The 17,415-nt window shown below is 37.8% G+C and overlaps 1 protein-coding gene across 1 annotated transcript in view; it reads left to right on the top strand.

Moving 5' to 3' along the window:
- Positions 1-17,415, top strand: part of LOC150104032 (hemicentin-1-like) — a 792,930-nt gene that overhangs the window by 61,280 nt on the left and 714,235 nt on the right. Inside the window, exon 6 of the mRNA XM_090396385.1 lies at positions 11,790-12,062. Within this exon, the coding sequence (XP_090252511.1) occupies positions 11,790-12,062 (273 nt within the window). The remainder of the gene's footprint in view (positions 1-11,789; positions 12,063-17,415) is intronic.

Here is a 17,415-nt window from a genome sequence, read left to right as displayed (position 1 = left end):
GGATGTTATACAAGTATAACATCCTAAACTAGCATTAGAAAAATTCCCACTACAAGAAGACAACCTGGTGACCTGGTGAAGTGTTTAGAACATTCAATAGCAACTGAAAGAAATCATTTTGTAACTATCCAGAATATTAATACATGAGGACTCTAACAGTTTATTGTAGTTGCATTTATCTGTTTATAATATATATATATATATATATATATATATATAAATTTTTTTTTATTTATTTATTTTTGTTTTTCTTTTCTATCACTAGAGGTCAGGCTAGAAAAAAGATTTATTAACTACGTAGATTTAGTTTACTGGTATAGAAAGCATGAGCATGTAGCTTGGTTCTGTATACAGTTGTATTCTTCCGATGATGACCTCGATATAGAGGTCGAAACGTCTAGTTTTATTTTATTTGTAATTAATAAAATAATCTGTTCAACACATGTGTTTTTGAGTCCCTAAATCTACAAATATGAGTGCTGATCACCGTGTAACCCTAAAAGAAAGAATATTATTTAAGATCAAAATACCTATTGACAGAAACACTGTCTTTTGTGATAGCAATAAGAATGTCTGATAGAGAGCTCACTTAGTTAAACTACTTTCTTCTATATCATTAAGAATTTTTAGGAGAATTTTGATGTATCATCTCAAACATGAGAACAATATTCTAAGGTGAGGTGAATCTGGGATTTGTCCCAAGTTTGTAGCTGAGCAGTTACAAAATAAGCTTTAGCAGATAATCACACCTAGTTTTTTTTGGAGAAGTATAAAGCTTTGGGGATGATATTTGTTGTCAGAAGAGGTTAGAGATATAAATGTCAATTGATTTGAAATATTAGTAATTGCAGTCTTGTTTGTGAAAGAGAAGACAGGATAGTATTTTGGTAACTTTGAAGCTTGCAAGGTTATCTTCCCTCCATGGGAAAATATTAATTAGATCTCTGGGTGCAATTTTTGGCACTGGCTGTATAGATGATCTTTTTTAACCTTTGGATGTTTGAGCACTCTAAGATTTGTTAAACTAGTATGTGGAATAATTTGTACCATCATTAGTAAACCAGAATCACATAGTAGGTGGCCTGGAATGTAAGGTGGGAACTTACATTCCAGGCCACCTACTACTGCCCTTAGAGGGCGCTCTACCTAGATAGGACTTTAGTGTCACCCACGTGGTTGGGCTTAGTATTGTTTGTTATTTGTGCATATGTTACATTAATTTTTTTGTAATCCCCGTAGATGTCCTAGTGACTAGGACGAAATATAGGAAGTATTAAAGTCTATTTTAATTCTTTTTGAGTGTTGTAAAAAATCCATTAAGCCTCCACATGATGTACCTACATTAGTTACTGCAATTTTTTTTTATCAAAAAAGTTATCAAGAGGCGTTTGAACAGCTTTAGTTTTTTTCTTATCAGCATAAATTCTACGATAACAAGCAAAATGACTCTCTACACCTCGGCAAACAATCATTCTTTGATTAACATCTGTATGATCCATTACTTGCTGCTTAAGGGATTCTAAACTGTGAAATATTCCATCCAGTTCTTTCATTGTTATCTTCTTTGGAACCTTATCTTCATGTTCCATTTGTTCATTGTCTTCATATGTGCGTTGTTGTTCATTTTCAAGAAGATCATTGTCCCTGAAATTTTTTGAATTTTAATTCAATAATTCTTAAACATCTTCTGCCTTTCAAAACCAAGGTCTTCACCAATTGCAACATTTTCTTCAACCACGTTGTTTACAGAATTTTGAAAACTACCTAAGTCTTTAGTGCATTCTACAAAAGGTTTTTCCTTTTCCAAACAGCTCTCATGCAGCTAGAAGACACTTGCTCTCACGAGTCATGAATGTTTTCAAATGCATGCTTAATGTTAAATTTTTTCCATAATTCTTGGAGCGTAATCGCATTTTCTCCCGTTGTTGTTTCTACTGTGTTTGAAAGTTGCAATGATATCATATTTGGTGGAAAGAATAAAACCTTTCACATTCTCACACAGATCATTAAAAGAGTTTGGATGACCATGTGCATTATCATCAATGTCATCATGCTTACGACTTTCTTTCTCTCAGCCAGGAAATACTCCTCGAGACTTATATATTTTTATGTACTAAATTTAAAGGCACGTTAATTAAAACTCTTGCCACGTATATAAAGGGATTGTAGCAATTAATTTCGCTGTGTTAATCAAATCCCGTGTTAAGCAAGGGATACCTGTAATTCCAAAATCATCCCACTTGATGCCATTAAGAATAGCTGAGAAAAGAGCATTCTGTAGAAGAAATAACTTTCATCAAATTGTGGTCTGTGTTACAAAGAGGAGCAATAACTTAAGAAGGAGATATGATTAAGAAAAGAGTGACAGGTTGTGTGTGTGTGTGTGTGTGTGTGTGTGTGTGTGTGTGTGTGTGTGTGTGTGTGTGTGTGTGTGTGTGTGTGTGTGATGCAGAATATTACTTGATATTCTGGGTGTTAGAGAGACCATTTGTGTTAGATCATTGCTTACAGCCCATATGAACACACACGGATCTACAGCCATAAATACTTAACCCCCCCCTTGAGGGGGCTCAACTCACCCCAATAGGGATGGGGGAGAAAAGGGAGAGAACTCCATACAAATAAATAAATTGCTTACAGCAAACACCTTAGTATCTCTTCCAGATTGTTCAGTGAACTTGGGAAAAAAGGAAGTTAACTGGAATTAAAAATTTTAGATATTAAAAATAAGTGATCATAATTCATGTAGCAAGGCTTATACATTTGTCATACATAACTGGTAATTAGCTTAAGGAATTAACAATGCATATAATGGATATTAATTAAAGCAAACTTTAATGAATACCTTCAATATTTCAGCATCACATTGCCATCTTCAGGATCATACAAATATGGTATGTGCATGCAGGCACTAACAAATGCAAATGAGGAAGAAGGCAAGAAACTAATATTGTTCCTCAAGTCCTAATGGTGCCCCCTAGTGGGCTAATTGGATTGTCTTGGCCATTGCGCTGAAGTTCTCATAATGTAGGCTTCTTAAATTTGGGGTAATTTCATGCACCCAAATTTGTTGAGGTTTGGAATGTTTTTTAGAGCTGCTGATGATTCCATGAATAATCTTTTGTACTTGAACTTGCTGTGGTGTATTATTTTAGTTTTCTTCCAATGAATTCTATGGTGGGTATCTTAAGGCATGGTCTGCCAGCCCCAAATGGCTGTACTGGTGAAACCGGATGTAGTCTTTATGTTCTGAAATCCTGATATTCGCTCTCCTGCCTGTTTGGCCAAAGTAGGACAATTCAAAGCTCTGCCCCACAAAAACCCACTATCTGGCTTCGGTACGTGGATGATGTGTTCGCTATTTGGCCACATGGCTCAGATAGATACACTCCACTTCTTCCTAACACACTTAAACAACCAACACCCCCAGAATCCAGTTCACCTTAGAAAAAGAGGAAAACAACACCCTCCCCTTCCTAGAAACTCTAATCACTTGCCAGCTTGATGGATCTTTGGCTTTCTCTGTTTATAGAAAACCCACCCATACAGGCAGATACAAAATACGTTATAAAAACACTATTTAACAGGGCAAAATTAATCTGCTCAAATCATGATGCCCTAACCACTGAACTAAACCACATCCTCAACACTTTCTTAGCCAATGGCTACAACCCCCAAAAAATCAAAAAACTACTAAAACCAGTAAACCACAACCCTCCCTCCCCCTCCACAATAAAGATTACACTAAGTCTATTACCATCCCCTACATCTGGGGCACCTCTGAGAAAATAACAAATATCCTCAAAAAATATGACCTGACTTCTTGTTATAGACCATATAAAAAGTTGGCATCCCTTATCCACTGTCTACCAAAGACCCCCCCCCCTAGACGTACTTGGTGTATACTAGGTCCCTTGCAACTGTAAATTGTCCTACTTTGGCCAAACAGGCAGGACAGCGAATATCAGGATTTCAGAACACACAGACTACATCCGGTTTCACCAGTACAGCCACTCGGGGCTGGCAGATCATGTCTTAGATACCCGCCATAGAATTCGTTGGAAGAAAACTAAAATAATACACCACAGCAAATTCAAGTACAAAAGATTATTCATGGAATCATCAGCAGCTCTAAAAAACGTTCCAAACCTCAACAAATTTGGGTGCATAAACTACCCCAAATTTGGGAAGCCTACATTATGAGAACTTCAGCCCAACGGCCAAGACAACCCAATAAGCCTGCTAGGGGGCACCATTAGGACTTTAGGAACAATATCAGTTTCTTGCCTTCTCCCTCGTTTGCTTTTGTTAGTGCCTGCATGCACATACCATATGTTCCTGTATGTTCCTGAAGATGGCAATGTGACGCCGAAATATTGAAGGTATTCATTAAAGTTTGCTTTAATTAATATCCGTTATATGCGTTGTTAATTCCTTAAGCTAATTACAAGTTAAAAATAAGTGAGTGGGTTAGATGAATAGTTGGAGTTCTTTTAGTCCTCAGAAAAACTTCACAGAAAAACTTCCTATAGAACTTGCACTATTTCAGACAACAATATAATTGTTAGGATTTAGATTCAAAAGATGGAAGAAGTCCTCTGGCATTCCTTACTGAAAGATTATTTGTAAACCTATAGTACTTCTTGTACTGTGGATTGGCTAAGGATTTTTTTTTTATTTTTATCAGTTTTTATATTTTTTTTTCTATTTTTTAATTTGTTTTTTACAAACCTGGTAACCCTGCCCTAGAGACCAAACATGGAACTTTTTCAAGCCGCTTTAGGCCTCTGATAATCATGATGGTGATCACACACTGGCTGATTAAATTCATCTCTCACCTAAACAATCACAGACATCCCATCCACAGTGGGAATCATCCCTGCTACCTGTTCGCTGGGGAGCAGACATGCTAACCACTTGACCAACCAGGCAAGAATTTAAAGAAAATATGGTGATTTTAAGAAATTACACCCTGGGAAAGGCAGCAAGAGAATGTTTGAGGTGACTGAAAGAAAAGATTCTAGATTTGGCACAAAATATCAGATTTACACCAAGATTCTGTTAGTGATATCCAGTCATCTAGTTATATACTTGCTGTATAGAAGGTAGCTCTACAACATGGCAAAAAAAAAATCAGTCACAAAATTCTAACACAACACAAAACCAAAAGAAATTCTCTTACTTAATTCTCTTTACTTCTCATATGCGAAGCATCAATCATCCTCATATTAGGAAGTAGATATTAAACCTGTTCAAAAAAAAAAAAAATAGAGAGTAAAAGTCTGCTGTTAAACTAATGACGATCACCATCATCTCAGTCCTCTTCAAAATAATGGAGAAAGTTATCAGTAGTCAACTTCTTCACTACCTAGTGGTCTATTAATTAATCGGTGACCACCAGAATGAATTCTGCCAATTTAGATCCACAGTTGAACGTTTCACATATATCACCCTCTGAACACTTAACATAGAAAGGTTTGCATAAACGTATACTGTTATTCAAGCCTCCATGGAGTCAAAAGACTCATCGTGGGAGGTCTTTCCTAAGAAACACAAAGTCTATCAAGACACATCGAGGGGGGAGGTTCCCCCCCCTAAAAATCGCAAAGTCTATCGTACCGCTCCTTAAACTCATTGACTGTTCTCGCTCTCACCACTCCTTCAGGCAATGCATTCCATGGTTCAACCACCCTCCACGCAAAGAAACCACTCCTCACACTCCATTGACTCCATCGATGCCTGAATAATAATAATAATAATATTCTCGACATTTCCAGAGCTTTTGATGGTGGTGGTAGTGATGGATGGTAGATGGTGTTGGTGTAGTTCTGGTTCATTTTAGTTGGTGGATTAAGTGGTAGAGACAGGGAGTTGTGGAATAAGCCCTCCTTTGATGAGTCTTTGGACTCCCTGGACATGTCACATAATAATAATAATAAATAATAATAATAATTTTACTCATATAAAAGTTAGAAACCTACAGCATATTATTACTGTGTGGAACTTAAGGATTAGATAACCCAAAATCCCTGTTTTTAAAACAGGGATTCTGGGTTATTTTGTTGTTATTATTATTATTATTTTATTATTATTATTCGGGCCTCCATGGAGTCAAAAGACTCATTATGGGAGGTCTTTCCTAAGAAACACAAAGTCTATCAAGCCTCATCGAGAGGGAGGTGCTCCCCCCCCCTAAAAAACACAAAGTCTATCATACCGCTCCTTAAACTCATTGACCGTTCTCTCTCTCACCACTCCATCAGGCAATGCATTCCACGGTTCAACCCTTCCACGCAAAGAAACCACTCTTACCCTCTTGCTCACAGTTTCCTTTCGTAACTTCCAAAGATGGCCTCTTGTCATCGCTCCTTACCTCTGTTCAACCAACTAAAGAACTCCCCAGTGTCAACCCTGTAACCACCTCTCAACAGTTTAAAAGTCTCAATCATATCACCTCTCCTCCTTCTATCCACCAAACTCAGCATTCCACAATCCCTCAGCCGATCCTCATTACTATCATTGTACAGTCCTGAAACCGTCTTTGTTATCTGCCTTTGTACCCTTTCCACAGTTAATTTATTCCCATCAAATCCTGGGGACTAAATCTGAGAACAATAGTCCAAGTGTGGTCTGATCAGGGTCTTATACAACAGAATGATAAATGTTTTATCTCTGCAGGTCAGCATCCTTCTCATTATTGCAGCAATCCTCTGTGTTACCTTCACCACCTTTGCAATATATCCCCCTATTCAGGTTTCTATCAATCATCAACCCCAGATCTCTTGTCTCCCCTACTTCCTCCATCATAACTCCTCCCATAGAGTATGCAGCATCCCATTGATGTTTCCCAAACCTCAAGACCTTACATTTTGCTGCATTAAACCGACATCCCCCATTCATTTGCCCATCTATCTAGCTTATTCAAATCCTCTTCCAGGGCTGCCACATCTGCACTATTACTAATAATCCTTCCCAGCTTCGCATTATCCACAAACAACTGAATATCCCTTTGCAATCCACTGACAATGTCATTGATATGAAGGTTAAACAATATAGGTCCCAGTACTGAGCCCTTTGGGACCCCACTTGTAATCATCTGCTTCCTTGAAACTGCTCCACCATACACAACTCTCTGACACCTATCAGACAGCTAATCCTGAATCCAGTTGACCAATCTGACATCCAGACCCATGTGCTGCAACTTAAATATCAGCTTATCATGTGGCACCCTGTCAAATGCCTTCGCTAAGTCTAAGAAAATGGCAGAATATATCTTTCCCTCATCTAATGCTCTTGTAACTTTATCATAAAAGGCTAACATATTCCTAAAACAAGAGCACTCCTAAACAAATCAATGTTGACTCTCACAGATAACATTACCCTCATCTGCCCAATGCTGTATACGGTCCTTCACCACTTTTTCCAAAATCTTACTAACTACTGATGACACACACCTGACCTATAATTAGACACTTCCAGTCTCCTACCGCCCATATCTAATGGCACTATCTTATTTTTTTCCATTCCTTGAAACTTTCATTGAAAAGCCAGGTCAAAGGCACTGTCAGTTCCCTAGCACATTCTCTCAAAACTCTTGGTGATATACCATCCAGTCCAGGTGATATACCATCTATAACCAAATCCAAAACTCTTGAACCTCTTGTTCCCTCTATTACACGTTGCCTAAGACATTTGTCCCTCAAGAATTCTAGAAATTCCCTTTCCTTATTGCTACATGCATCTTCCTCTCCCCAATTTATACTACTGTAGTTAAAATCTCCCATAACAATCATTCTTCTTGCAGTTGCCAAACTCAACTGTCTAAACATTTCCTGGTCCCCACCCTCTGTGCTCGTGGGTCTGTAGCAACACCCCACTAAATATCCTGTCTTGCCCACCTCTACCTCAAAGCATTTGATTATAACATCAGAAGAGCTAATAATAACTGAGATGACATCTCGCCCACCAGTTGAAGCGAGAGTGACCATATGGTTTTGACTTGGAAAATGAATAGACATGCAGGAGTATCAAAGAGAAAGAACGTATGTGGAATTATAAAGCAGGTTATTATAATAGTCTTATATGTCAACTTAGGGAAGTTTAGTGGGGGTGAATTGGAAGGCCGGGATATCATTAGTGCTTGGGAAATTGTGAAGGAATATTTGTTAGCAGCAATCGTAAGCTGTATTCCACAAGAGAAGAAGAGGACGCAATTTGGAGTAAAGTGCATGACAAACAATATTAAACAGGAGTTACATGCAAAAAAGGGGCTATGGAAGAGATATAAGGAGACAGGTGAAGAGAAGATAGATGAAAAATATAAGACACAGGCGAGATGAGTGACTACTATGGTAAGGAAAGCGAAACTGGAATATAAGACAAGATTGGCCCTTAGATCCAAGGAAAATCCTAGGGAATTTTTTAGATATGTGGCCAGTAGGAAGAGAAATGACTGTGGAAGAATGATATTGTGGGATAAAAATGGGAATAGAGTGACTGTTGCAGAAGACATAGTGGAATTTTCAATGAACACTTTATTGGAGTATTTCATCCTAGAGGAGTCAATTTGAATACTAGAGGGATAGGGCAGGTTCGAGGTTTAGAGGTGCAGGAGGAGAGTCTGTTTCACATACTGAGTACTCTGTATGTTAGTAAAGCTGTGGGATTGGATAGTATTTCACCACGAGTTTTAAGAGAATGTGCTAAGGAACTGACAGTGCCGTTGACCTGGCTTTTCAATGAAAGTCTGGCTGCAGGAAAGGTGCCCATGGAATGGAAGGAAGGTAAGATAGTGCCATTGCATAAGGGTGGTAGCAGACTGGAAGTGTCTAATTATAGGCCAGTTTGTGTTTCATCAGTAGTTAGTATGATCTTTGGAGAAAGTAGTGAAGGACCAAATACAACATTGGGCAGATGAGGGTAATGCTATCAGTGAGAGTCAGCATGAATTTGTAAAGGCGCGCTCTTCTTTTAGCAATATGCTAGCCTTTTATATTAAATTTACAAGAGCATTAGATGAGGAAAAGGCATATACTGCCATTTTCCTAGTCTTAGCAAAGGCATTTGACAGGGTGCCACATGATAAGCTGATATTCAAGTTGCAGCACATGGGTCTGGATGTCAGATTGTTCAACTGGATTCAGGATTGGCTGTCTGATAGTTATCAGAGAGTTGTGTATGGTGGAGCAGTATCAAAGAGGTAGAGGGTTAGAAGTGGGGTTCCACAGGACTCAGTACTGGGACCTATATTGTTTAACCTTTATATCAATGACATTGTCTGGGGATTGCAAGGGGATATTCGGCTGTTTGTGGATGATGTGAAGCTGGGAAGGGTGATTAGTAATAGTGCAGATGTGGTAGCCCTGCAAGAGGATTTGAATAAGCTAGATATATGAGGAAATGAATGGGGGTGTCGGTCCTATGCAGCAAATTGTAAGGTGTTGAGGTTTGGGGCACATCGATGGTATGCTGCATACTATGGGAAGAGTTATGATGTAGGAAGTAGGGGAGACAAGAGATCTGGGTTTGATGATTGATAGAAACCTGAAATTTGGGAATATATTGCAAAGGTAGTGAGGGTAACGCAGAGGATTGCTGCAATAATGAGAAGGACACTGACCTGCAGAGATAAAATGGTTATCATTCCGTTGTATAAGACTCTGATCAGACCACATTGTTCTCAGATCTTGTCCCCAGGATTTGATGGGAATAAATTAACTGTGGAAAGGGCACAAAGGCGGATAACAAAGATGGTGTCGGGACTGTACAATGTTAGTTATGAGGATCGACTGAGGGAGTGTGGACTGCAGAGCTTGACAGATAGAAGGAGGCGTGATATGATTGAGACTTTTAAACTGTTGAGAGGTGGTTACAGGGTTGACACTGGCAAATTCTTTCGCTTGGTTGAACAGCGGGAAGGAGTCATGACATGGGACCCTCCCTTGAAGTTACAAAAAAGAAACTGTGAGAAAGAGGGTGAGGAGTGGTTTCTTTGCATGGAGGGTGGTTGAACCATGGAATGCATTGCCTGATGGAGTGGTGAGAGCAAGAACGGTCAATGCATTTAAGGAGTGGTATGATAGACTTTGTGTTTCCTAGGAGGGACCTCCCTCAATGGGTCTTGGTAGATGTGTTTCTTAGAAAGGACCTCCCACGATGAGTCATTTGATTCCATGGAGGCCTGAGTATAATAATAATAATAATAATATGCTTTCAAAATCATTAGTGCCACTGCCTTCCAAAGTCTCTACTCTTAGAGGACATAGGTCATCACTTATCATAAGCAGTACTCCACCACCACCATCATGCTTTCCCTTCCTATCCTGCCAAAAAATGCTGTACCCAGCAACTTCTATTCCTGTTATTATATCCTCTTCTAATTATTGGGATCACTGAGACCACATCTCAGTGATCCCAATAATTTTTGGCCTGGCTGATGCTATCTGCACCACCAATTCCTCTCCCGTATTCCGGATACTCCTGACATTAGTATAAAGCATATAAATGCTATTGTTTCTCTACCCAGCATTATCTTCTCTAGACTCCACTGCGCTCAGTGTTAGCTGATGTCGTCTCCCTTCTCCCAAGTACCCATTCCCACAAGAGGCCACCCCTTCTACCATCCTCCCTGGGACACTGACTTGTTCAGAACAGCAATCGCTCCAGATGCCTTATTGTTATTCAATAATGTTTTTGCAACCATTACATTGTTGTTGTTATTGAGAAGTATGGCCAAAGCAACTAAGTCTATGATGCTAATATTATCCCTATAAATTGCAGGTGTTCGTCCAACCAGTTTGCCCGTTTTGTGAAATGAAAAATCCAAATTTTCTTAGAGGAAAAATTTGAGAGGCAGTAAGATTATCACATCTCTCATATGGAGAGGTGGAAAAGTCTACTCAGCTTTAGTTGAGAAAATACTTATAATGGAAAGACCTAAAATTATATATACTTATAATTTTAGGTCTTTCCAGATAAAACTAATTTTTGATACTGACTGAACTGTGGATGCTGAGACCATTAAGTATAATGACAGTAGCAGTTTATAGGCATAATATTAGCATCATAGACTTAGTTGCTTTGGCCAGACAGTGAAGTTATCTGCTACCTAAAACTTTGCTGACATCTTATTCCAGAGCGATTTAAACTCAACCTGTTGTTAAGTAAAGCAGAAATAGTCTTCACTTGGCCATCTATGCCACTAACGAGAATTGAATAGTTAATTGCATCAAATTATCATTGGTCAAATTCATTTCATTGGATAATAATAAATTTAGTTTAATCCTTTATCCAAGTGTAAGCAAACAAAGTTTGTGCCTGAAAATATCTTCAGGACTGAGGTAAGGGTAGTGCAACACCAGGCAACTTTGAGCAAAGGTGGACCAAGCTCTCATCACTCCTTGTCTCAGTATCTCCCATAATGCAAAGCACATCTCCTTGCGGACATGTATACTGCTATGCATTAAGGGAAGGGCCACTACCCAGACCAGTTTCAATCTTTATTGAGGTCTCGTCAGTGGGAGGCAGACTCAGTGGAATTGCTATTATCTACATTATATGCTATTCCTGTCTAATGTCTATTCATGTCTAATAAATAGATAACTTTATCTGACCATTATATTTTAAAACATTGAACTTAGTTGTTTTTATTATTATTATTATTTTAATTTTCTTAAGAAAAACATTTTCATGACTTGTCTGATGGCAATAATTCCTTCGTTACTTTAAAGTTTATTAATCTCATTGAATTCATTATACAGAAAAGATTTTATATTTCAATGTATTTTTAGAACCTCCTTCAATTCGTCATGGCATACTCAAGCTACATCCCATTATTGGTGAAACTACTTCTATTTCCTGTCATGCTGATGGTTTACCTAAACCACAAATTGTATGGTTAAAGAATAATATTGCATTGTCAACAGCAAGCATTGGTTACCAAATATCTCCTCAAGGCTCACTTATTCTTCATACCGTTAGACATCATGATGCAGCAAATTACACATGTGTGGCCACGAATGAAGCAGGTTCAGCCAGTAAAACTTATGAGTTGGACCCATATGGTAATTAATATATATATATATATATATATAGGACATTCACTATTAATTAGTCAGTATGCTTTTTTTTTGTTTGTTTTTTATTTTTAATTTTTGCATCATTAAATGATGCTAATATCATAATCATTTTCTCAAAATTGATTATTGCCATTTCTTAAAATATATAGTACTAAACTAACAATTTTGCCACTTGATGTGCATGCTTGTGTATGTGTGCATGTAAGTATATATGCATTATTATTATTATCTGAGACCTCCAGGGAGTCAAGGACTCATTGAGGGAGGTCATACATAATTATTCACATCAGTAGTCATTAAACTCATTCGCACCTCGCCAGTTCAACAGGCCAACTGTTCCACTCACTTACATGGTTCTACTACATGTGCCCGATGCGGTAGTAAAGAACATGATAATAAATCTTACTGTGCAAAAAAAAAAGCTAAATTTGTCACCTGTCAGGGAGATCATCCAGTGCATGTCAGAAATTGAAAGAAGAAAAAGAAATACAAAAAATGAAAACAGAGCAAAACATAACATATCAGGATGCAAAAAGAAAACTAGCTACTATCACACCTGCTTTGAGATCCTCTTATGCTGAGAAGGTAACAATTAAGAAGGTACCAACAGCAACTCAAACTTGTATGTCTGTTCCACCATCTGATCACATGACCTATGGCTTTACTCCAGAGACAGCTCCAAAAATGATCCCACTCGACGAAAACCCACTTATCAAAAAAATTATGACAAAGATATCACTTAAAGATAAACCACCAGCCATTCCAACAGAAAAAATGGATACATGGGTACCCACTGAAAATAAACTAAACCTACCAACTGACCCTAACACATCAGCCGTATTGAAGTCCCTACCAGAGGAAGAAATGGATACTGGCCGTCCATACTTCCCCCAAACAATTGATAATATAAATATGAAAAAAGTAAGCCCTCAGCCTCCTGAAAACCAGACAAGTCTATAAAATCAAAACAATAGGAAAATTTTTACAATGGAAGAACTGTTGTGCATTTCACCAGAATGTCAATGATATCAAGATTTTGTTGCAGAAACACAAACCTTTCTGTTTCTGTCTACAAGAAATGTACTTAAGACCCAATGAGGACCACCTTCAGGAATTTCACTGTTGTACACAAGGACAGAACTGGAGATGGTCCTCCAATGTGAAAACAGTGGAAGAATGGAAAGGGAACAGAAGCCCATGGTGAAGCGAATTGCTACTGCTTCCAGAGAAGTATTAAGTTGGACATGATGGAAAGGAATATGACTGCCCACTAGGATAGCTACTCCTCCATGAGCATTAGCAATTCACTTCTCCATGGGATTCTGCTCCCTTTCCATTCTTCCACTGCTTATGTGGGACATTGAAGAAAACGTATGTGGAAGTGACCACTTTCCTGTTCCTTGCACAATGTCTTCACAGAATCATGTTCACCCACACAGATACCTATGTGTAAAATGGACCAGGCTGACAAACACTTTTTCTCATCTTGCAAAATTTAATGCTAATATCATCTGTCAAACATCTATCAGTGAAGCAGTAAAGTGTATAACAGAGTGCATTATGCAGGCAGCAACATCACGAAAACATCATCTCGATTTCTACTCTATCCAAAATCATGGTGGAACCCAGAATGTCAGACTGCCAAAAAAAGACCTACACAGAGCATGGGATATATTTCGTAGATATCCCACCACATCAAACCTTATAGCTTTCAAATGTGCTCGAGCCAAAGCATGCTATGTGAGATGTCAGAATCAAAAACAATCATGCATCCAATTTACTACATCAATTAATCAAATGACCAGTCAAAAATTTGTATGGGATAAAATCTGGAAAATGAAAGGCAGATATAAAACACATTGTTTGTCTATCTTAGACCATAATGTTATTGTTATTGAAGTGTTATTGCTGATCCCAAAACCATTGCAGACACTTTGGAAGAAAATTTTGCTAGAATCTCAGCAACAGCTTCATATTCTTCTGAATTCTTAACTCTGAAAGAACAACAAGAGAAACGAAGTCTAAATTTTTCTACCAATGTTCTTGAGCCATACAATCAGCCATTTGTTAAGGAGGAACAAAAAAAGAGCTCTCCTACTGTCATCAGGCCCTACGGGCCTGATGACATCCATTATGAAATGATAAAACATCTACCATCATCTTCTATGGATCTCCTTCTCTTATTATTATTCAATAGAATATTTGCAGAGGAAGAGTTTCCAAATTCTTGGCATATTTCAATTGTCATTGCTATCCCAAAACCAGGAAAAGATCCAACAAGATTGAAATCTTGTTTATGTAAAGGAGGTATATTAAGCATTCTTGCCCACTGAGGGAAAGAGTATGTCTCGGGTAGTGCAGTTCTCCGCTATGTTTTTTTTTTCTTTTTTTCCCTACCCTGCTGGAAATGTTATCGGCTTAATCTCATAAAGTTTTAATTATGTCTATCTTCTGTAATGGATGGCAGTGTGAAGTGGCATGTAAAAGTCTTTCAGTTGCAGTATTGTTTTTGTTGTTTCTGTATACTGAAAGGATCAATATTTTTTTTTTGTCATTTACTTTGAGAAGAATGTCAAGAAATTATAATTTTTTGTGATCCTTCTAGTTCAAGAGTAGATTTTATGTTTGGTTGCAAACTCTTCAGATAATCTTTAAACTGAGTTAAGTCATCCATTGTTCCTGACCAAACAACAAAAATGGCATCCATATAACTTAACCAAGAGTTTGGTTAAAAGTACTAATATTTAACACTATTCTTTTCAAAATTCTCCATAAAGAGATTTGCTAAGGCGGGAGGGGAAGAACCCATGGCAAGCTCTTCTGTTTGTTACCAATATTTATCTCAAAATATGAATGAAATGTTGTCCGTACAGTGTTTTAATAGTCTGACTGTGTCTGGCGGGAAAAAAAGATTTTGAAGATTCACCGTGTCATCCCTAGGAACATTGAGATGACACAGTAATCTAACTTCAGACTCACATCTAACCTGCTAGAATGTCCGAACTTTCTATATTTAAATCCTTTGCCCTTTCAATGAAATGCAAGCTATTCTTCATATACGATTCTGTCTTTTTTGTGTGTGGAGCTACTAGGTTTGACAGCTACTTCATCATGTTTGAGGTCAGGGAATCTCTGCCATCTATAATAGGAATATCCTATTTGTGGATTTTTGATATAGGATTTTGTCTTTTCTATGTACACAGCTACTTTGCCACATTTGAGGTTAGGGAATCTCTGCCATCTACAGCAGGAATATCCTGTTTGTGGATGTTTGATACTCCATAAATCTTTGGGATTGAAGGAAGTTTCATGGTAGAAATTTTAAAATTCTTCTGGCAAATTAAGTAATTTTTTGATTTAGTTATTAGTTTTATTACGAATATGTCATGGAATCCCAGGATGTGTAGATGTTGGAATCTTCTAGTAGGGTTCATTTTTCTGATGCATTCATCTGCGTTCATTACTGCTATTGCATTTTTGCATATTTTAATGAAATTATATTTCTTTCTATTGGGAATAGATAATGATCTTTCTTCTAAAGTCTTATCTCACATCAAAATGAATCATTTAGGAAGAGATTTTAATTTTGCCTTATCCCCAGAGAACATTCCCAAAAGTGGACATTATAGTGCACATTGAGAAGGGAATGTCCCATTCCCAAGAGATTCTTCAGACCTCATCCATATTCAAACTTTAGCTATATTACTCAAAACTAAATTATGACCTAGAAATATTCCTGAAATTAGAATTAACAGCTCTGAAGGAATTATGATGAAATAAAACATTGTACACAAATACAATAGTGGTAATGAACTTAGATGAATGCATAAGAAAAATGAACATCCTACTAGAAGATTACGCCTATACAATCTTAAACTGAAATCCCATGACTTAATCATAATAAAACTAATATTGTTTAATCCTCACACTTATAACTGGTTGGGTAGCAATATGCTATTTTGCTAGGGAATAATGATTATGAAACAAGGCGGTTTCCCATTGACTTCTTTGCCCTAAGTATTTATGACTGTAGGTGTGTGTGTGTGTGTATGTGTTCGCAGATCCAGTTTGCCTGTTTTGAAGGATGAAAAACTTGAGTTTCTTTGGGGGGGAGAGACTCTCCACCTCCATATGAAACTTGCTAACTCACCTTTAGTTGAAAAGACCTGATAAAAGTTACTCGCATCATAGATGGGAATCGAACCCAGTTCTTTCTGACCAAAGGGCTTGCTACGGAGGTTCACAATGAAACTAATGACTTGATCAAAAAGTTACTTAATTCACCAGAAGAATCTATTGAGCACCTATATCCCATTATAGATGAGAGAAGATTCCTTGACCTCAAATTTGACAGCTACTCGTCAAGTTTGTGTGGTAGCCCCACATAAAGGAAAGAAAGAATCATATGTGAAAAATAGCATACATTTCATTAAAAGGGTAAAGGATTTAAATATAGAACCTTCAGACATCCTAGCTAGTTTAGATGTTGTCAGTCTGGTCACCAATATTCTTAGGAATAACACTGTTGATCTTCTTCAAAAACTTTTTTTTCCAAAACTGCGCATGGAAAGCATTTTCTTCATATTTCTGTTTGTTCCCAATTTATTTATTTATTTATTCATATGGGGTTTCCTCCCTTTTCTCCCCTGTCCCTATTGGGGTGAGTTGAGCCTCCGCATGGGGGGGGGATAAGTATTTATGGCTGTAGATCCGTGTGTTCACGGGGTCGGTTTGCCTGCTTGTGGGATGAAAACCCCCAGATAAACTGGGGAAAAAACCCTGCTGTCCATGCCCAAGACTGACTAACTTGGCTATGGCTGAGGAAGATCCTTAAGCTCCTCACATCAGCGACGGGAATCGAACCCAGGACACTCCTTCCCCAGGCATATGGTTGCGAAGCACATAACCACTAGGCTAACCGCATGGACTTTGTTCTGTTAATGTGTCTCCTGTTAATGGGGTTCAGAGGTTTACAAAGGATTGCTCGCAGTGACATCTGGATAAGAAAACAGAACTTGCACACTTCTAGAAAGCGGCGGGACATAACGGAGAGTTGGATAAATCACATATTTAAACTTATTATTTGAGTTCAGGTTATCCAGTACAGAAAGGCTACATTGTATCTTAATCTCGTCAATTTTCTTTTTCATGTGTCAAATTTCAAAACCTTCGAACTAACTTTGTTCTCAATAAATGTTAGGAACAAACAGAAGGACTTGCCATGGGTTCTCCCCTCCTATCACCAGCCCTAGCAAATCTCTTTATGGAGAATTTCGAAAAGAACTCTGTTGAATAGTAGTACCAAAAAAAAAAAAAAAACTCTTGGTTACTTTATTTG

This window comes from Typopeltis vanoorti, chromosome 8 (genome assembly GCF_054136105.1).
Source record: "Typopeltis vanoorti isolate ZY-2024b chromosome 8, IOZ_Tvanoo_1.0, whole genome shotgun sequence".
Taxonomy (NCBI): domain Eukaryota; kingdom Metazoa; phylum Arthropoda; class Arachnida; order Uropygi; family Thelyphonidae; genus Typopeltis; species Typopeltis vanoorti.
This window is presented reverse-complemented; position numbering and strand designations above follow the sequence as displayed.